The sequence below is a fragment of the Dipodomys ordii genome, unplaced genomic scaffold (genome assembly GCF_000151885.1).
Source record: "Dipodomys ordii isolate 6190 unplaced genomic scaffold, Dord_2.0 Scaffold1, whole genome shotgun sequence".
NCBI classification, from domain to species: domain Eukaryota; kingdom Metazoa; phylum Chordata; class Mammalia; order Rodentia; family Heteromyidae; genus Dipodomys; species Dipodomys ordii.
In genome coordinates this window covers 37447606-37462821 of record NW_012267217.1, presented here as the reverse complement: position 1 = coordinate 37462821, position 15216 = coordinate 37447606, and the positions used below count along the sequence as shown (strand labels likewise).

Below are 15216 nucleotides of genomic sequence, written 5' to 3'. Positions count from 1 at the left end.
TAATGAAAGTGACTGGCTGTCATTAGCTACAGCCTTCAGTTCTTAATTTTTCCATTTTCTTCTAAGGACTGAGTTGAATTCTATAATGAAAAACCGACAAAAAAAGCAAAGCCCTCAATTTTTCTACACTACAGTATAATTGTTTTTCTGATCTCAAGGAGGCAAAAATGTAATTTGACCTTTAAATCGTGTAGCTAGAAGGTTTATGTCTCAAGCAGTATGGAAAAAATATTTTCCTGCTGCACTGATTGAAAAGAGAGGGCATGAAGATGTGTGTTTTGAGTATGTAAGCAATTGGCCAGTGGTTGATCTGGAGGGCAGCTGGCGGGGAGGACAGATGCTCAGGGAGAGCATCTGTAAAGAATGTAAAAGGAGAGTCTGTCCTATCCTCAAGAGCGATGGCAGAACCTGCTACAGTGACTGTGTACTCTGCCAGGGGAATTCTGAGCAGGGGAATTCTTGGGCTGGAGTTCCTTGTATGGGAGCACAAGAAAGAAGAGGGGGTGGGACAGGGGAGTGGCTATCCTGTGGATTTGCCCCTGATTCTACCTAGAACAGGTTGCCACAGTTCTTCTTTACCATTATGCCATCTAAGAATATTGCCAGACTAACTCTCATGGAGGACAAACTCACACTGTGGAGAACCATTACTTCTGCCTTAGACTTGGTATTCACTTTTCAGGAATTTTCACTCTAGCTAGTGGTCTTTGCTACCTTTTTTTTTTTTTTTTAGTCCTGGGGCTTGAACCCTGGGCCTACTGCACTGTCCCTCAGCTCTTCAGCTCAAGGCAAGCATTCTACCACTTGAGCCACAGCGCCACTTCTGGTTTTCAGGTGGTTAATTGGAAATACAGACTTTCTTGCCTGGGTTGGTTTTGAACGCTCCTCAGATCTCTGGCACCCGGCTTTTGTTTTTTGAGATGGAGTTCTTACTTTGTATCTCAGGCTGGTCTTGAATTCATGAACCTCCTTCCCTAGCCTCCTGAATGCTTGAACTTTACATGTACATCACCAGGCCAGGCAACTACTGGTTTTCAACAACAGATGTACAAGAGTTACTTAGAATTTTTTTTTAAAAATTTGTTTACAGACATCAGCATCTCTGGAGTTTGCACTTTGGCAAGGGAGAACTCAGAGCCTTGAGCTTTAAATTACAGTTTTCACACATACTTTGGTATAGAGAGAACTAAATGTTGATTTATAGGAATCATCAGTCAATGTGAAGTTATTCATAGTGAAAACAAATAAGCAACAGAGGGCATAGAAAAGCCAAGCTGCCAGCATTGTATGGGAAGGCAAGCTTCATACAAAAGCAACTCTGAGTGTGAGTTGGGGTGGAGATGCTATCTCTGTTGTCTTCTGTTATCTCTAGTCCCTGCTGGGAAAATGAAAATGTTTTATGATATAGCCAGCCCTAGGTAACTGTCCTGGTTAAGTGCCGACTTAGATTTTTTTGCTGCTTAATAAGGTTTTCTTCAATGACTGTATTGAGCAAACATTCTCCACCAGACAAGACAAGAATTATGGTGGATGATAACCCTCCAAAAGTGAAAGAAATGATTTTCTTTGGATTTGAATCATAGTGACTTCAAGGACATATTTTCAAATAATTTTATACTATTTGGCCGTTCAAGGAACAACAAATTGAAAAATGGCATTGATTGTCATCTGGATAGTTGTGAAACACAACAGCCTCATTTTTTCCTATTTGTGTGGCCTTCTCAAACCTATATCCCAGAAAACAACCACCTGTAATATTTAAAATGATACAGAGGTGCTATCTGGCATGTGTTTGGCCACTCTGGTGATGATTTTGATAATGTGTGTATGGATTTGCTTGGCTACAAAGCTCCGCTGAAAAACAGAGGGAAGTAAGGAATAATAGAAGATTAGTTAATCCTTCAGCTAAGAAGAACTCTAAAGATAATAATCTGGGGGGATAGATTCTCAACAGAGCATCATTCATATGAAAATGTTACTTTTGGAGAAAGGACACATCATCCATGTAAGACAAATGATTTTCAATGGTTAAAAAGAAGAAAAAAAGGATGACACTGGAACACTAAATTCCTGTCTCGAATTCAATGGTACAATGACTGTCCTTGGCCTGTAGGGGACGGCAGGAGAAACACACACACACACACACACCACCACCACCACTACTATAGAGGAAGAAATAATGGAAAGATGAAGGGAAAGGTGGCAGAGAAACAAAAGAGCAAGGAAGGAGGCTGGAGGGAACAAAGTCCTGACCTACATCCCAATTCCTCCTAGGCCAGACCTGGCACTGCTTCAGGAAAAACAAACACAAGGTATAGGAACAGTTTTGGCTTTTTCCTACAAAATTTGTATTTTGACTGATTTCCCTTTCCTATTTGAAAGCAAAGCAGCTTTAAAAGGTTGTCCTCCTCTTCCCCATGCTCTGCATTGCTTCTCCACTACCCCCCCCCCCAGCACAGCCTACCCTGATGGCTCATGACTGACTTCCATTTTCCTTAAGAGCGTTGTTAGATGTTAAATTGACAATTGCACCTAACTCAATTTGGGAATATTTTCCACTCCAGCATATGGCACATATATCAAGCATTATTATCTTTTCTCGGTGTTTTTTTAAAAAAAATTTAATGTTTTATTGCTCACTTCCAGCCTTCACAATCAACATGGACAGACATACACCGATTTGTGATGAGAAGCTAGACTACTCTTCACAGAAAGCAATTAACTCTGGCAGCTATGATTCCAAAGAATGAATATTTTCCAGTTGTGGTAGGAGGCCAATCACACAGAAAAGAAACCAGCTGTTTCACGTTAGTTTCTAATGTGACTTTTCATGCTCTTGTTGCCAAAGTTATTTTCCATTCAGGCATATTGTGAGAGCATCGTGGCATCTCTGTTAACCTCCTAAATCCCCTGTCCTTTCTGGGGGAGAAAAAGGAGAGTGCCCTCTGTCATGGTTAGTCAGCCCTATGTAACTCTGTCCTGGTTAGATGCCAAGTCCTATTATAAATTGTAGCTCCTTAATGGCTTACTTCAATAACTGCACTGAAGAAGAATCCTTCACAGACTGACGGGGAAGGATGAGCAGTCGGCTCATTTTGCCCTGGCATGTGCTTGGGTGGTAATGAGGATGTGCAAACAACTGCTTTCTCCTTTCTCCTGGCTTCTTGAAGTCACCATTCCCATGAATCCCAGCAGGGAGGGAGGGAGAGAGGGAAGGGGAGAGAGAGAGAGAGAGAGAGAGAGAGAGAGAGAGAGAGAGAGAGAGAGTGTACTTTAGTCCCGCAGGACTCACGTCCTCAAGCTGGAACTCTGGTAGCAAAATGGATATTTCATATTTCTTTCCTGAGAGTTTTTAGCTATTTCTATATGAGAGACGGTGCCTATTAACCATTTAGAAGGTAGGAGAATTCGGTGGTCCCAAAGCAAGGGGAGGAGAGGAAGGAGTGGAAATGAATGTACACACCAATGCCCCAGTGGGCCACATGAATGAACCTCTGTCTCAGAACCAGTTGTCCTTCCATATCTAGATTCTCCTAGTGATAGGATCCGAGGTTGTGATGGAATTTAAACGGGTGGTGGTAACATTTTCAGATCTCTCTAAGGCTTACAATGGATTTGTCAACAAAAAAGCTTTTCCCAAAACTTCTAAGCTGCCTTCTTCAATTCTGCAACCTGTTATTTTTTAAGAGCTTCCATTCCTAAAATTTCCTCCTTAGAAAACAAGTGGGAGGTTTTGTCCAAGTCCATCACTATGTTGGCTGGACTGTAGGCTTATTTGGAGCAGAGGCGAAGTTTTCCATTTGGCAGAAATACACGAAAAAGGGTTGAAGTAAAAAAAAAAAAGTACTTTGGTTTTATTTTAAAGTTAACACTTACGTAAGTATTGTGGAGCATTTTTTTTTTTATCCTGGGTTAGCTCAACAGATGAGTGCTGGAGTTCACTCCTCTTCCAGTGACTGCACACAGGGGACAGCTAGCCAACATCTTTTCTCCTTCAGCGTGGAGAAGAGTCCCCTTGTCACGCAGGTGACTTTGAAGAGCATTGCCACATCATTCAGGGCATACTGGGAAACTCCAGCAGAGAAAGCATAGCATCCTTGGGTGCTGACTTTCCTGGCCCAACACTTTTGGCTCTTGAGGAGTAAAACACTCCAAGAATCTGTGGTAAATCTCAAGATGTCTCGTGACCCATGTGCTATTCATTTTACTAAGAAGTGGAGTGAAATAAAAAGTATTCAGACCAGCTGTATAACAGAGAGGTAATTTGAGGTCAGTGCTATGCTTGGTCAGTAAGTGCCTGAGTCACTTACGCAGAAGGAATCATACAGGAGCCCCAGAGGAAGCAGTCTCTTAAGAGCCATGGAAATGGCTAGGACAGAACATGTCTCTCTCTATGACTCTGTCAAAGGTCCCCAAAGAGGGATTGGCAAAACACCACCTTCATGATGTCTAGGTAACATCGCCTTCACTGTTTTTGGCAGCCACAGTGGCAGAGCTGAGCAGTTGCACAGAGTCTGTGGAGCTCATAATAATTACAGATTATTTATCATCCAGCCTCTAGATCAACTCCACTGACCCTGGCTTTAGAGAACAGGCTTGGAAGATAGATGTAAGTAAGGGCAACTTAATTTAAGGATAGATGGGAAGAGCCAAGTAAGTATAAAATAATAATAACAATAATACAAGCATTTATTGGTAGCGAGTCTTTCCTTTCTCTACATACTCAAATGTGTTCCTGAAGGGGATTTGAAAGAAGCTATCATTTAATCATAAGGGAAGAGTTCTGGTGAGATCCCGATGCCATGGCTGGGTGGAGGAAAAGTATCCCTTACCTCTGAGGTCCTGTGAAGTTCTGAATGGTGATGGAAAGAAATGTTTTTGGTGTTTTCCCCAAGACCCATCCACAACCTTAGGATATTATAAGTAGCAGATGGTTTAAAATTCATGAATTTTAGATAAAGTTAGTGTGAAGCTTAATCCTTAGTTTTACACAACTCCACAGTTTCTGCTAAAAGGCCATCCATGTTAAAGGAAGACTTGGAAATCAGAAAAAGAATGAAGATGATGAGATAAAATTCTATTATGGAGGGCGAAGGGATATAGGAAACATGTCGCATGAGCATGGGAATTATGGATATGTATTTTATTTTTTCTACATTTTCTTCTTTGTTTTGATGTGAATTCCTTGATTTTCCTCTGCAGACCTGTGGCTCTCCAACTCTTGGTCCCTAGGGTCCAAGTAAGAGTCCCCCCCACTGCCAATACATGATTCTGGTCTCGACAGTGACAAGACTATCCCTCTGGACACAGTGATTAATGGCTAAGAGACAGATATCTGATCCAAACCAGTTAATAAAATTTTCTTTTTTTTGTCGGTCGTGGGGCTTGAACTCTGGGCCTAGGTGCTGTCCCTGAGCTCTTCAGCTCAAGGCTAGTGCTCTACCACTTGAGCCACAGCACCACTTCTGGTTTTCTGGTAGTTAATTGGAGATAAGAGTCCTGTGGACTTTCCTGTCCAGGCTGGCTTTGAACGGTGATCCTCATACCTCAGCCTCCTGAGTGGCTATGATTACAGGTGTGAACCACTGGCACCCAGCTAATAAGATTTTTTTTTGTTTTGCTGGAACTACCAGAAATACTCTTAGATCTCAGAGGCTAAGGGTTATGGCAGTCTGGAGTCGACAATGAGGCTATCTTGCTGTTATATGCTGTGATTTTAGTTACTCAGGAGGCTGAGATCTGAAGCCAGACCACACAGAACAGTCTGAGAAAACTCTATCTTCAATTACCCAGAAAAAAGATGGAACTAGAGCTGTGGATTAAGTGGTAGAGCATGAGCTATGAGAGAAAAAAGCCAAACAAGTGTGCAAGGTCCTGAGTGCCCCAGTGCCAGAACGTACACACACACACACACACACACACACACACACACACACACACACACACACACACCCCAAAACAAAAAAATCTACACACAACAACAAGAAACAAAACAAAAACCAGAACTGGAAGATTAAAGGGGACACTTTCAGTGGAGGAGGGAGAAGAAAATGAATAATAGAATTTAGGTTTAAAACCAAATTTGCATGAAGAAATCAAGAATTTTCATGTATGTCACCCAATTGATTCTCTTATGTCTTTAACTAGGGTAACTTTAGTTTCACTCACTGGAAATTTAGAGTCCTACTAGTACACAGAAAATATTTTTGTACTGATCATAACAACCTATAGTAATATTTCTTTTTTTATTGTGAAAATACTGTACAGAGAGTTTACAATTACACGGGCAAGATAATGAGTACATTTCTTATCAAGCATTGTAGCTTCCTCCTTTGTTTCCCCTTCTCATCCCTTCCCATCCTCCCCCTACCCAATCCTCCCTACCCCCCATCCCACTCCCCCCCCCCACCAAAGTTGTAAAGTTCGTTTTCAACATAATGACTTGTACGTCTCATTGTTGCAATGGGTCCACCTGTATCCCTATTTAAAAAATTTGTTTTTTCCCTTCCCCTCCACAAATTATACCAACCTTAAATACAGTGAAAGCAGGGGTTATACCAAGGGGGAGGGACATACAAAGCAATATTTCATTCTAACTATGGAGTTAAACAGATGTTTAGGGCTCAAAGAAATGTCTTCCATCAAAGTTAGTTGTAAGGAAGAGCAGTCAAACTACATCATACAATACTTCTAATTCTCATCCTAACGATAACCAATAACATGATTCTACCACTAAGCTTACATAAGTTGTTACTTTTGGCTAAGGAGTTTTTCTTATAATGTTGAAAATATTTTGTTTTCTTAGTAGCTTTCCTGTTATTCACCTTTCAGGGATTTGTCAAAAATATTTATTGAAGTTTTATTCTTTGTTTATTCTATATTCTTCATATGTTTTGGGCCCAACTTTAAACTCCAATGAATTATGTCTATTGGTTTTCTTATTCAAATACTTTCTCTTCTTTTTTATTTCCAAGACATATGCTTTGGCCTTCAAAGCTTAAAAAATAAAACTGCTGGAGAGTTGTTGTGTGATGTTCATGTATTAAACAAACAACGTTTTCCATCTGATGCTTTTACAAACTACAGGAACAGCTCGAGCACTGTGAATTTATAGTTCCTTGGGCGAATTACTCACCAGTTGTGTAATTCAGCAAAGGCGGCTTTAATCTTCTTCACCGAACTGTCCACTTCTTCCTTGATCATGACACGGTATCTAGTCAGAGAAACAGTGCAGCGTTGCAGATCTTTCACTGATTTCTCAATATTTGGGCCTAAAATTGATTTTAAAAGAAAGATTAACTTTAGCTCATGAGTTAAACTGCAAAGCAACTGACCTAAACCAAAATAGATTTTTCTCTTTGGGTTCTAAAAGAAAATCAAAAGTTCTATAAAATGGGAGGTCCATTCTGCTTTCCAGACTACCATGATTTCTCCAATAAGTTCTTTGGCCAATTTATCTGGGGTACACTTGTCTCCTTTGCTCTTCAGTAAGAGGCCCTGATCATTCTGTTCTATCACAAACTGTGGTGTCTCAGAATCTAAAGACCATTCAGGCTGTTGGCAATCTCCATAAACACTACTGTGTGGAGCTAAAAGCCAGCAGGGCTTTTGGAAGAGGAAAATGACACTGTGATTGAGAGAGGTGCAAATGAGCCAGAGAGAAGATGGAGTACTCGTGCCAGGTACACTGGCTCTGGCCCACCAGGCATCAGCTAGGCCTGTGATTAGAGCAGCAGCATTTAAAGTGGCTCTCTGGGTACCCACCTCATCTGACTTCCTGAAATTGTCACCCAGGTCCACCTAGTGCATGGAAAATAGGCAGAGTGTACTTATCCCAACAAGAGTACGGTTCTTAGAAGAAATGCCACTCATGAAATATATTAAACCAACACCAAGGAAATCTTTGTCTGGGCTTGCCTGGAACTGCTGTCTTCCTGTTCACAGCCTCCCATGTCATGGAGATGACAGATAGGCACCACCATACCCAGCGATGGGTTGGGAAGGAGTCTTGAGTGTATATCTGGTCTGGCCTTGAACCATGATTCTCTCTATCTCAGCTTCCCAAGTAGTGAAGATCAATCCCTTTATTTGCTTTTTTTTAATCCCTTTATTTTCTAAGGCTAGTTATCAATCACATTGATCAAAGCTAACACAATTAAAATTCAGTGTGTCAAATATAATAATACTCTCTTTTGGAGTTAGAGTATCTGAAAGTTCTGACCTTAGAGTGAATTGACATGGGGAAGACCATCTCTGAAGAAGTGATATCATGTAAGTTAGGAACTTAGTCTTATTTTCTCTGTGAACTGCATTAACACTTGCTATATAAGCAATTAGGGTTGGAAGGGTGGTGCATTTTTATCCCTGCTTAAAAAGAGAGCAGCCACAAAGGGCACAGGAGGGGCATCTGAACACTCAAGACTTCATTTACACGGGAGAAATCACATCTGCCTTTTAATCAATCTGGGTCACAGAAAAAAAATGCAATTTCATGTGCATCTCTTCTCATTAAGCATCATCTTTTGCAAAGTTCTTACATTCTGGCATTCTCCTCTGTGTGAAAAATGTGTTGACACATTTGTACAAAAAAAACCCCCCACTTTACCTCTTTTTTTCGCCAACTCATCTGGCTTTATTTCAAGATGAGCTGCAGGGACATTGGACTTAACAGGAGACGTTTTTGCTTTAGGCTTGCTTGGGTTGCAAAGCTGCTCAGCTGACCACTGTAGGCTATCTGATCTCTCTGATGTTCCATGTACGGGTTTGGGGTTCCCATCTAATGACATCTTCTGTTGCAATAGTCTGTTGCCTTCTGTAAGAGAACACCAAACAATGACTGTGAAGGGAAAAACTAAAAACATGTAACAAACATGATGGACGATGCCAAGATTTCCGGCTTTGTATACATGTAGGTAAGAGTGCCTTTCATCGCTAAACAGTCAAGAAACTGTTTTAAAAGAATCTTCAAGCTGGGCTCCAGTGGCTCACGCCTGTAATCCTATTCAGGAGACTGAGATCTGAGGATTGCGGTGCAAAGCCAGCCTGGGCAGGAAAGTCTGTGAGACTCTTATCTCCAATTAGTCACCAGAAAACCAGAAGTGGCCCTGTGGCTCAAGTAGTAGAACGCTTGCCTTGAGCTGAAGAGTTCAGAGACAGTGCCCAGGCCCAGAGTTCAAGCCCCACAACCAACCAAAAAAAAAAAAAATTCCCAGAAGATCAAAGGTTGTACTAGAAAGAATCTTGTGTTTTGAGTAAGAAGACCTGGCTGTGTGTTTGGCTTTTGTAATTGCTTGCAGAGTTAGCCAAGGCAATTCACTTAATATCTCTGAGCTTTGGTTTCCTCACTTATAACTATCCAGCAAGGTTACTGCGATGCTCACAGGAGATGAGCGTGCGTTTCCTTCACACCCTCCCCCCCCATTCCAGTAAAGGCTTAGGCATCTTTAAGTATGATTTCATATTAAAGCCATAAAAATGTAGCTCTTCTATCTCCAAGTGCTACATTAATGCCATGTGGTATTTTATGCTGAAGTAATGAAGGCAGAAGAGTGACTGGAGATAGGGCAAGAATGAAGTGACAACAGGTACTATAACCATTTCATCTAATTTATGGAGGAATTAAATCAGGAAACATCATCATAATATCTCAACTATATTTAAAATCCAGGGAGTTAGATCCTCTCTAGAGCTTTAATAGATGTGGCAATAAATTAGCAGCACATTGCTTTTGGCATCTTTTAAAGGTAGGCTCCTATGTAGTTATTGCTGGAGTGAATTAAACAGCATAGCAGGGCCTAAAAGGGAAATGTATCACCCTTAAGATCTTACTCAGGGCTTTGGGTATGAAAAAAGGAAGCTAATTTTGAAGGCTATGTTTTTGGAGAAAGCTGGCTTTAGTGGGAAAAAAATGCAGTTTGGTTCTGGAAGCTTCGAAATATCCTGGGCAACCTTGAAGGCAAGTCTTCACTTCTCTGGCAGCCATGGCTTGCGTTTACACAGAGCACAGACGTCTCCTTGAAACGCACTGCCTGTTTCGTACAGTCATCCCACCCTGCTTCTATTCTCCCATGGTGCTGCTGAAAAAGCCCATGCATTCTATGTTAACACAAGGCTTCTATTTGCTTCTGACCACAGTCCTGCAGAGGGCTATGACCTCCTAGAAGCAGACACAGATCAGATTCATATTTAGAAGCCCTATCCTTGTGTTTGGCTCAATAATTTTCTGTAGAATTGTGATGGCACAAAAGTACACTTAAAATGATTTCATAGAAATATATATATTTTTTAAAAAGGAACAAGGAACACCTTTCCTCACATTGTCACAAACATTACAGTGCAAAAGAATCGGATCTGAGGTTTCAGCCATTATTTCACTTATGATCTGTTGAATCTGTCATTCATAGCCTACATGTCAAGAAGCTTCCACCGAGTTTTCATTGGCTGGATGATAAAAAATTTACTTAAAGGGCTATTACATACCACACAGATTCCAACAGAGGTAGTGAACAAGTAAATACCAGAAACAGCATCTTCTCCAATAAATGGTAGTATGCCATTTTATCTCTAGCTATTCTAAGCAGAACTTCACTGTAGGCCAGTGGTGGTTGAACTGCAGTGTGAAGTGACTCTCCCTTGGCCCTTGTCCATTGGAAAAGACCACCTCCAGAGATTCTGACTCAGCAGTGGGCTAGTATTCTGCCTCCCAGGCGATGGTGGGCAGCACCCACCTGATGAGGCATCTGTAAGTGCATGCTGGCTCCAGCACCTTCCCTTTCTATGTCACGGTTGAGATCCAGTCTCGAGGAGATATTATAAACTGAGACTCTAAAATGGCTCTTTGTTCACAGTGTAGTAAATTAATCATATTCTTGCAAACAAAGGGAGTTACAGCCTAATGGAAATAATGACCTTAGATAGAGGAACAAAAATTATTCTGTGAAGAGGCAAATGAATTTTAAACAGAAGACAAGCATACTAATGAGCATAGGCTCATTAACCTAGAGCTAAAGATATTTTGTTTGTGTATCAGAGAACTGATAGGAGTGTTCCTGGTTCATTTCATCATTCATAAAACATATTTACTGAGAAATATGAGTAGCAGTGTTTTTGTAAGGTTCTGAAAAACATTGGTTGGGGTCATGGAACCCTGGGAAGATTTAAAATTCTCAAAGACTGCTTTGATACATTTGCACGTTGACTGTACAGGTCTGCCTTTAAATATAGTAAAGCTCTGGGGGCACTTTCAGATGAAAACTGCTGGAGAGTTACACAGCTATTACAGAATCATGTTCGTCTTGACCACAAATCCTGAACTTCGGCAATAGAATAATGGGAGTTTTCCCCTAGATGCAGTAAATTGGAAACACCATCAGTCCTTGTGAACTTTTGCAGCCTGTAGATGAGTGGCAGTTGATTCACACAAGCCTGCACAGACTAATAAGGCAGTACTACTCACATGTGACTACTGAATATCTGAAATGCGGCTTGTCTAAATCGAGATATTCTTTATGTGGGAAAAAAATACACTGAAATTTGAAGGCTTAGTGCAAGGGAAAAAATTTATAGTATAGTGCTTCTTTAATCATTTTAAAAACACTGGAACTAGAGGTGTGTCACAGTGACAGAGGGTTTGCTAGCATGTGCAAGGACCTGGGTTCAATCTCCAGTACTACAATAAATAAATAAAATATTGGTTATTTATTGAAATAATATTATAGGTATGTTAACAAAAATACATTAGCCAATTTATTTCCCCTACTTTTTTCTAACTACAAAATTTCATTTATTAAAATACTTTGTGAAAGTAACCATGAATACATCAAGTATTTAAAAATGTGGGAGAGAACAGTTAACAGACTAAAATTTCTCAATATTTAAATGACTTAAATAATTTACCTTTTCAGTGATTTTTATTTTTTGTCAAAAAATAAGTTTACTTAATTTTAAACTTAGGTCAGCATGCTTTTGTGTTTTATAAAAGGACAAAATACTTAGTAAAAATGACAATTTTGCAGCAATTATAAGAAAGGTAATGTAATGTAACATAACAATTACAGTTGTCTAGATGTAATCATTTTCAAAACATAAATTCAATAGGTAGTAGGAAAGTATGCAAAGCACATTAGGAACTACAGCTCATAAGAAATATAAATATACTTCTAGTGATTATATAAATATCCCAAACCATCCTGATTTGAAAAAGTAGCTTCTATAAAATGTCATAGCAGGCATTATTTATTTTCAAAATGTTATTATAAATAAGAAATATCATCTTGATTAAATGGCAACATCAGCATTTCTTAGCAAAAAATGTAGTATACACATAGAAAGGTATTCAAGTTTCCAAGTTTGATCATCATTAAAATGTTCTCTACAACTGATAATAACTACACACACCAAGGTAAAATGATTTTAAATATCTTCTACTTTGAAGAAAGTACATGAAACAACACTCCAATATCCTCAAATGCCTAGACTCTAGAAGAATGCTTTTAAAGGTCCACCTTCATTATGATTATGACATGTGTCTGAACACTTAATGGTTTCCTAGTCTTCTCAGTACCCAGTGATGGCATTTTCTGTTATTACTAAACAATCATGACTACAGCTCGCAATAGTGTCAGTTTATGGGAGGCATCCTGCCATTTTAAGAGCGGCTACAATGTCATTCCAAATCACCATGCTATAGCCCATATGGAGAGAATGTCCACTCAATTTTTTTTGAACTTTGCAGGTAACACAGGAGTAGGAAGAAACATCCCTGGTTGAAAACAATCAAAAGAAGTCACTGTCCATGAAAAGCTGCCACAGGAAAATCTGGCAGTTAGGAATATTATAAGCAGAGTCTAGAACCCTAGTAGTCCAGTATTTCCATCATCTTCATTTTTCAGATTTTCATCATGCAACTCTCGAGCAGGTGTTGGTGAAGTTGAGTGATCACCCACTGACCTACTCCATACAGAGTAAAGTGGCCTAAGCTTGGGAAGCTGGGATGCAGTTGTCTTTCCTCGGGGAAGTTGGTGTAGTTTTTCTACCCTAATTCTTTATTTGTATGTATTTTTAATGTAGCTACTAGAAAATATAAACTATATGTGCAGCTTGGGCTGAATATCTATTGGATGGCATGAATATAAATCATTAAGAGGTATGAGATGGGTGGTACAATTTAATTACTACTCATTTATATTTTAGGATGTAAAAATACTTGAATGAGCCTTAAATACCCTCTGAAACATTGGAAAACAGAAATAGTAATGTATATCTTATTTATCATTATATGCTACAACCTAGTGGATACATGATATATATTCAAGTGAATATGTGTGAAGGCATGTATAAATGAATCGGTATTATTTTAGTACTTTGTATTTCTAGGTCCTTTCCAATTGAAGAGGGCCAAGTTTGAAAAGAATCTCTATGAGATTCCATCTCACTCCAGTTAATTGGCTAACATCAAGAATATGAACAACAAATGCTGGCAGGGATGTGGGGAAAAAGCAATGATATTGCACTGTTGGTGGGAATGTAAACTAGTAAAACTACTCTGGAAGGAGGTTTGGAGGTTACTCAAAAAAAACTAAACATCAAACTTCCCTATGACACAGCCACACCACTCTTGGGCATCTACCCAGAACGTCATATGTCAGGATACAGTAAAGACACTTGCACATTCACTATTTACAAAAGCCAAGTTACAGAAACAGCCTCGATGCTCTACAATAGATGAGTGGATCCATAAAATGTGGGTTTTTACTCTTCCATTAGAAAGAATAAGAATATGTCATTTGCATGGAAATGGATGGACCTCAAACAAATCATGCTAAGTGAGGTAACCAAGCTCAGAGACACAAATGGCACTTATTTTCTCTCATATGTAGAAGCTAGATCTAAATTATAACTGGACATGGTAACCTATCCAGGACTCTAGGCATATACACATAGTCAGACTTGAGGAGGAGAATACCCTTAGGGGAAGGAACCCAAACTCGTAACTCCTCTGAACATTTAAAATACTATTCATTGAAACAAATTCGAAGAAATGAAAACATGGGGTATTTGTTGTTGTCTTTTTATTGTCTTTTTGTGGGAGGCAAAAAGGAGGTGTTGAAAGAAATGGAGGAAGGGTAAACAAACAGTCATGGTATTATGGTATATTACGAACTATGCAACTTGAGGGCAAGGACAGGAGGGAGAAACTGGAGGAAAGCATTGTCCAAAAAAGAAATGTACTCATGACCTGACTTATGAAATTGTAACTTCTCTGTATAACACTTTAATAATAACAATAAAGTTATATTTTAAAAAGTCTCTAACTCTGTCTTTAATAATCATAAAATATTTGAACCAAATTAGCCATATCTTGGAAAGAAAAATTACCTGTAAAAAAAACCCCAATCTGCTCAGACAAGAATAAAACTATATACATTTTCTTTTTTTTAAATTTAATTTTATTTTATTTGTGAACATACTGTACAGAGGGGTTAAAACTATATACATTTTCATGTAATATTTGTCAATGTATCTGGCAATGGCTCCTAAAAGCTCATGTGGTTTTGAATTTAAATATTACCTGAGCCGCCTTTTTACTAAAAGTACTTTCAGATCCTGTTATAGATGGTATATAAGTTACTGAACATAATTTTATTTCTGAATCAAGTAGATTCAATATATACATCATATGAAATTCTCATCTTGTGCTAGCTCTGGCTTATATATATGACAAGTAACTCTGATCTTAACAATTAGTATGTAAAATGTGAAAAACTAATATAAACCAATTAGCATAGAAAAATCTAAGGTGATCTTTCCCAACTAAATTGTCTTGGCACCTCTACTGAAAATTAATTATATGTATGTAATGTATCAATTTTTAGACTTTATTCCAATAATCTAGTTATTTATACTCACACCATACCACTGTCACACTGGCGCGCTCACTGCACTTATGCAGCAAGTCTTTAAACATTTTTTAAAATTATCTTTAAGTAGTTGTACAAAAGGGTTTCAACTCAACATGCGTATTTATGTTATGTAGGAGTTTTAATAAGAGTAATGTATGTCCTCAAATATTGTATTCTCTTTTTTAAGACTGCTTGGTTATCTTAAGTCTTTTTTACATTTCCATAGAAATTTAAAAATTGGTTCATCCATTTCACCCAAAAATCTAACCAGATTTTGGTTGGACTTGTGTTGAAACTATAAATTTGAAGAAACCTA

The 15216-nt window shown here is 38.9% G+C and overlaps 1 protein-coding gene across 1 annotated transcript in view; it reads right to left on the bottom strand.

Moving 5' to 3' along the window:
* Positions 1 to 15216, bottom strand: part of Spats2l (spermatogenesis associated, serine-rich 2-like) — a 146130-nt gene that overhangs the window by 26662 nt on the left and 104252 nt on the right. The window contains exons 6-7 of the mRNA XM_013024516.1: positions 8606 to 8812; positions 7136 to 7271 (exon numbers count right to left, since the gene is read on the bottom strand). Coding sequence (XP_012879970.1) covers positions 7136 to 7271; positions 8606 to 8812 — 343 coding nt within the window. The remainder of the gene's footprint in view (positions 1 to 7135; positions 7272 to 8605; positions 8813 to 15216) is intronic.